Source organism: Nothoprocta perdicaria, unplaced genomic scaffold, assembly GCF_003342845.1.
Source record: "Nothoprocta perdicaria isolate Ctin4 unplaced genomic scaffold, notPer1 scaffold_59, whole genome shotgun sequence".
NCBI lineage: Eukaryota > Metazoa > Chordata > Aves > Tinamiformes > Tinamidae > Nothoprocta > Nothoprocta perdicaria.
In genome coordinates, this window is record NW_020455854.1 from 1,024,794 (window position 1) to 1,031,527 (window position 6,734).

The 6,734-nt window shown below is 44.3% G+C and overlaps 1 protein-coding gene across 6 annotated transcripts in view; it reads right to left on the bottom strand.

The window, feature by feature from the left end:
• The window catches only part of CLUAP1 (clusterin associated protein 1), a 52,659-nt gene that overhangs the window by 1,831 nt on the left and 44,094 nt on the right, over nucleotides 1-6,734 (bottom strand). For all 6 annotated transcript variants that reach the window (XM_026049106.1, XM_026049102.1, XM_026049105.1 and 3 more), the window contains one exon: nucleotides 741-796. In XM_026049106.1, coding sequence (XP_025904891.1) covers nucleotides 741-796 — 56 coding nt within the window. The remainder of the gene's footprint in view (nucleotides 1-740; nucleotides 797-6,734) is intronic.

The window sequence follows — 6,734 nt, forward strand, 5'->3', positions numbered from 1 at the left end:
ACAGGAAGACATGGGAGAAGGTCACAAACAGGATGTGGTTAAAAACAAAAGGAAATTCTGAGAGACAGAGAGATTGCAGAGGAAAACACACAGGATGGAGCAGGGACAGGACGACCACAACCAGAAYTGACAAGAACACGGTCAAGGACAGTCAGCAAGAGCAGCATCATCTTGGCTCTGCCCAACAGGCCATCCTACTCCCATTGACCTGTTCAGGGATCTTCAAKAAACTTAAACCCAGACACAGCTTGTGCCAAAGGTCTAAATGCTAATGGAGTGAGTCCTGAGGAACATCAGCTGCCTGTGTGCAKAGCAGAGGACTTCCCTTGTAGTCTCCTATGCCCTTCTACAGCTTTSTAAACTCCAAAGGGCTGCCTTAGAAGCAGACCAGGGAAGTTCAAGGGGACAGGAAATAATAAGGTCACAACCACGTAGCCTAAGGCACTGGCAGCTCCCATCGCTGCTGCAAAACAGCCCGGATGGCAGCATTCCTGCAGCACACCTTCCATTATCTACACATAGCGAGCTGAGGTTAAAGCACAGGCCAATGCCCAGAAAGCAAAATAAAATGTGAAGGTATCTGTGTATGCAGATGTCTACAGGAAAGGAAGGGAGGAGCAGGCTTGTGGCATGGAGATTCACCAGCTAAGAAACTACTTTTCTAACTGAGAAGTGGGTAGACGTAAAGCACCACCAGAGAAGCTCTGCCAGCTTCTCTGGGCCGTGGGGTGGTTACTCACATCTTCCTCCGTGTCTCCGCCTTGCATCGTTCCCACGATCCGCCTGCCAGACCTTCCTGCAAAGCAAAGCAAATCACCATAAGGACTGGCTCATGGTTAACAGAGGGATGGAATGAAAGATAATGCTCAGGGTTTACCTTTTAGAGAGACAGTGAGAAATTAAGATCCCAGGGCATGTGAGGTCATCCCATTTGTTAAGCCACAGAGCTCAGGAGAAGGTGAAGAGGGAAAGGCTGAGATATCAGAGTAATTCCAGTCAAAATCAGGTTTCCACAGCTACCTTATGTCACTATGGCAGTTCTGAAGGCCAGGACACATAATTGTTTTAAGAATAGGCACTTTCTTGTCTTGCATAAGGAACCTGATAACACTGGGTTTTTTTGTTTGTTTGTTTTTGCCCATGACACAAACCTTCAAGCGGGGAGAATTCCTGCTCATGGAGGTCAGTCTATTTGGCTTACTGGAAATTTGTCTGAGAGACAATAAGATTATGGTGTACAGGAACTCACCAGGAGAAAATCCTAGGGTGAACAAGCTCTTAAATTACCATAAGACACAAGAATTAGTGGCAGGTATGGGGGGAGCTGCTTGCTCGAAACGCACTGGGTTGAGTTTACCTGGGCTCAGCTTGCTGCAGCTCGAGTGCTGCCCTGCTCTGGCCACAGAGGTTTCCAGGTGGGCAGAAGCTGCTTATGCCTACTTAGAGACAATGCGAATTCCGGAGGGACAGGCTGTACAGAAGGATAATTAGGTAAAATGCTAGTAATGAGCAGACTGTAATTCAGTGCACCTCTGGATTCAAACCTAATCTCCACACATCACCACGGTTTATAGCCACTGGAGCCACCAAAGATCAGAAGCAAATGCATATCCAAGATTTTAAGCCCAAGAGCATTTGTGATTTTTCTCTGCATGTGATGCTTGCTATTGTACTAATCTGTGCAGCTGCCTACAATGGATCTACAGGATATGGAGGCTTTACATGTTTTTACTCAGCAGACAGTACRTGTTAAGCCTGTGCCTGACAACAAGACACTATCCTTAGCCAGAAGGGTCAGAGAATCTACCAAGCCAGGGCAGACAGGCTGCAGATGAAGCACTTGGCTCTTGCTTTGGAGATCTGTATTCAGCCTTGAGCCCTTAATGCAACTTTGAAGTGTGAGCTGAGACACCTCCCTGTCTTCATCTTCTCACACAGAAAACAGGCTAAATCTTTTGCCTGATCTCTCTCACCTGCCTGTCCTTTGGAGACTGACTTCTGATGTGCAAGTGTTTGCATCCCTTAGCACAAGGTCCTGGCAGCAGTTTTCTAGGCACTKCCAAAGCAGAGCAGTTAAGTCCACTACAGCTGTTGCTCGGGATAAGAGTCTAGCTGTTCTTATAACCTCCCCAAAAAGGAAATTTGCTTGGGAGCCAGTTGCCAGTCTCAAGCCCATCATTTCTGACCTACAGCATCTCCTTCTCCTCCAGTATTGCAGCTGCCATAACAGGGGCTGWAGGCACATGGAAAAGCCTTTTCTCTCCACTTTTGTAGTCAACTTTGCTGACACATCACATTCACCTGAACACAGCTCTGTTAGGAGAAAATAAACAGATTCATGGAGGGAGCTCTATTTGCAGTTAAGGCAAAATAGTTTCTGCAGCTTCCAAAAGGCAGTCTCTTTTCTAGCATCCAAACTCCTATGTGCTGAACGCTCCAAAACAACTTGACTGCTTCCCTTGCCCCAGCCACACAGTCCCAGTAATGTCCAGCAGTGATATCACTAAAGCAAAGACCTTTCAGACTCTTACCTGGAGGACAGAAATCAACAATTTCACATATAAATATGGCAAAAACAGAACAGCAAAGCCAAGTTTCTTCCTCCTCAGATGGGTTTCCTTTAAGCACTGGGCAGTCAAATCCAGTGGCTCATAAAGGCCCTACGCTCTTGACTGTTTTTCCTTCCCGCTTGAACTGAAGAGGCAAGGAAAGAGAGACTAACCCAACTCTGCAAAATGTTTCTATGGGCTTTGCAATTAGAACTTGCTTTGCTTTWCTAGAGAAAAACCTTCACCCCAGAAGCACAGTCACAAGTTGCTGCTGTTATGCCATGCAGACAAAGTCCTAATCAGTTTAGAACTGCACTCTGCTGTTCACAAAGGAAGAATTTATTTTTAAAAGTTCACAGAGATCAATACCAGTTTGGTAGAGTCCTGCAAGGCTGTGAGCTATTTTGAGAGCAGGTGCATTTAAAATTTTTTTTCTCCTTGACTTTATATGTTATTAAACAGCTGGAGAAGTCAAATACTGCTAATACACAGCCACACACCTTCCTGCATGACGCACTCTTCACGCCTCTCTAGTCCTCCTCCTCGTACACCACCATGATAACAGCAAAACCCAAACCTGCTCACAGCCTCTCCTTCACAGACTTTGGATCAAGGCCCATCAGCCAAGACGTGCAATGGGATGCTCAGGATGAACCACCAGGAAGAGCACAGCAGTCTGAGCAGATTGAAGGATTCATAGTGCTTCTAGTGCTGCGCATCTACTGTTAATTGCCACAAAATCAGATGGAGATTTTCAAAGCTCCCAAGCACAGTAATTGCAAACCCTACATGGAAAGGAAAGGTATGAAGTGCTATAAGCTCAGCAGAGCCCAAGTGAAGGTCACTTTTCATACTAGCCTCGCTGCTGTCCCTCTGGCCCCATTATAGGCATCTTCTCTGAAGACAAAGACTCTGCGCAGAGGTGCAGGCACCTGCAAGCCCATCTGAGCACAAGAGCTGCACAGCCCTCCGTGAAACACAGCTCTAGCAGGACTGGGCATGTGCACAGGCCTGCAAGAGCCTATGGTGCTGSAGGAGCTGGAATTGGCAAGCTGGTCTGTGACTGGGTTTTATGTTGCATATTTGATTTTCCTTCCTCCAGGGAGATACATTTTGCTTTCTTAACAAAAATCCTTCGATTTCCTCATCTGCATCCAGACATTTTCATCCTTGCTACATTTAACTGTGTAGATTTTCAGAGGCTAAGATTTTATCCAGGTAAACTCGCTCACCTGTCTGCCAACACAGTGCAGTGGTCCTCTGGGAGCAGTTCTGGAAAGGTAAAAGGCTCCAAGAAGGCTGCGCTCTCATTGTTTGACTTTGCACTGACTGTTTACTGAATAGCATTTAGAGGCTGATAAAGCTGAGTTCTTGCAATAAATACCAAATGAGGTCGAAGCTGTTATTGCCTTGATAGTGAAACAGTCTTTTCAATATAAAGAGGACAAAAAGCCTCTTAACATCAACATTACAAAGGGAAGCATATGAGCTTCTAAAATATTTGGATATTGCAGCTGAAAGATGGATAGAGGCATACAGGATGATTTAATACAGATCGTCCCACAGCTCTGCAAGTGTAAATTATTTCTGTTTCACTCCATAGCGTTTCTGCTGCCTACCTTGTTCCAAGCACAGTGTGTACTAGGCTGCCCTGCACAATGAGCCTGGTACACTGGGAGCAGGAGAGATCCTAAATTGATTCATGATTCCAAAAAGCATTTCAGAGCTGCGGTCTGAATGAGGCTAAAATGATAGATCTGCACACGTAATCACTATGTCTTTTCAAAATCTGCCACCCTGATGTGCAGATGCTAAAAATGCATGTTAGTTCAAGACAAGACTGCACAGATTCTTAGAAAAAAAMTGCCAAGGGTTAAACTAAATATGTGGAAATCATATTCATCTCAGGAACCCCMAAAAAAACAGCTGGAGGATGGGACAGTACCTGAGGAGTAGGAGAGTCCTTACGCTCTCCCCCTGGCATTTGCTTTCAGCAAGTGCTGCAGTCAGGTCAGGCCAGGTCTAGACCTTTCATCAGCCCTGGCCTAACACCTGCACTCCTGGGACAAGGTTTGCTTTCCTCTCCCGACATCCACCCTGTCTCCGCACAAACAACTAGCTGTCAAACAGTGGTTTGCAACCCGTTTCAGTCAAGAGGCTTCTTGAATTGCAGATGGTTAAGACTAGTATTCTAAAGTCTTTATCTCATGCACAAGGCAACACTAGGCAAGAATTTTATTTTTTGGCATTCTGATAAAATATTCTTATTCCAAATTCCACTGCTCACCCATAGTGTGACCCTGGGGAGGGCTGCTTAACTTCTTCATGCATCTGCTATTTAATTTGTATAACTGCTTCACTTACCTCTTGCCAGGCAGAATGAAAGTGAATTGTGCATTTTTATTCACACTTACAACCTTCAAATTAGAAGGTACAGATGATTAATGTAGTCTTTTATTTATAAAAGCAATGATTAGTGACATGTGGATTTCAATACACTAAGCCACATCAAGCAGGAAACCTGCCTGCAATTGTGAATCACTACAGAAGAGGCTGGGCTGCAGTTTCACTAGCTCAATAAGCCAGCAGCCAGTTTGGCTGCTTTCTTCCCAGCCGTTTTTTCCTCAACTTGATTTTTACCTTCTTGTACCAATGACAGCCCTCCTGACTTCCTAAGGCCAGTTTGCTGCTTTTTGAGCCAAAAATCTAAAAATTCTGAACTCAATGGAGATACAAGCTACACAGCTCATTAAAATGTCTTTTTCAACCCGCCCCTTCTCTTTGTGTGAAGGGAATAAGGATTCAATTTTCTCGCCGTACCACAGGAACTAGCAGTTTGTCAGGCCTCCCCTTGCTAACACTCTTTTCTGCTTCATGGGAGACTAAATTCTACCCCTTCAAGTTGCTTAATTGTCTAAAAGAACAAAACTAGGTGCAATTGTGTCAGAGCTGCATTCAGTTTGAACTTTGCTGCATGTAGACAGACCTCACAAAAGGGCTCTCGAGCCTGAAAGYGTGTCCATTTTTCTCAATTATACCAAGTGGCCCAATAAGAGGTATTATCTCTCCTGGCAAATCTTGCCTCTATAATGGCCAAACACATGGAGTACCTGTCCACCTATTATGGACATAGGGAAGAAATCTTCTCTTGTCGTATTAATAAACAGGAAGATAGAGATGTAAAACTGAAAAGCTCTTGCCCTGACTGGGATCTTGACATAGTCCAAGCTYTTCTCCTCCATGTAGTCTGAACAGATAGGGATAGGCAGGTTTGAGCAAGCTAGAAGAACAGAAACCCCACAGCCGAGTTTTCTTAAACAACAACAACAACAACAAAGTAGGTATTTTGAATCAAAGGCAACAGTGTGGATAGAAAGCCTGCTCTTAATGTCACCTAGAGAGGCTAGGTCACAAGACTCAACATTACAAAGAGAAACCTTAGCAAAGCAGAAAAGCGAGCCCGTGGCTCTCAGCTTAAAAGCCTAACAATGTTTGTATCCATCTCTGCCAGAAGACTGCAGGGCTGAAGTGCTATGAGTAAGAGTGGGAGAGTACAGTCATTACTCTTCTAGATGAATTGCAGAAGAGGAGCCATTTACCATACCCAAAGCTGATCCGATTGTTCTGTTCGTATCCCAGCCGGAAGGCTGAAAGAGGACAGAGCAGTGAGGAGGGACTTCCAAAACACATAGAGATAAGGAAATAGTAAAGATTGGGAGGGCCATTTGGCAGCCAGTGAACAGCAGAGTATGTGAAAGTCAGAAGATAATTATGTCCTAGTAGTTTGCTATACAAGGAAGCAAAGTGCAAAAGCCTATCAAGTTATCTAAGCAGCTCGGCAGAGAAACCATCTTGGGGATTACAGAGCCTGAATTGTGAAGCACTGCCTTAGTGCTGAGTTTGCAGCCAGGGTAATTAGTGATAGCACAGCTCTTCCTGGAAAAATTCTACTTGAAACAAAATCTACAATTTTTATAACATGACTTCTTTCTCCAAAGCTTATGTTAAAGGGTGACTATTTGAATGCACCCAGTTCTCATGTCCCTAAGTTACCAATCTCAGTCTAAGAGAAGTGATGTGGCATCAAAAACATTTAAACAGTCACCTCTAAGGCCTCCAAAATTTGTATGGTCTTTTCTCCGAAAAATTGCAATAAAAAAATAAAAAAATAAAAAAATAAAAAAA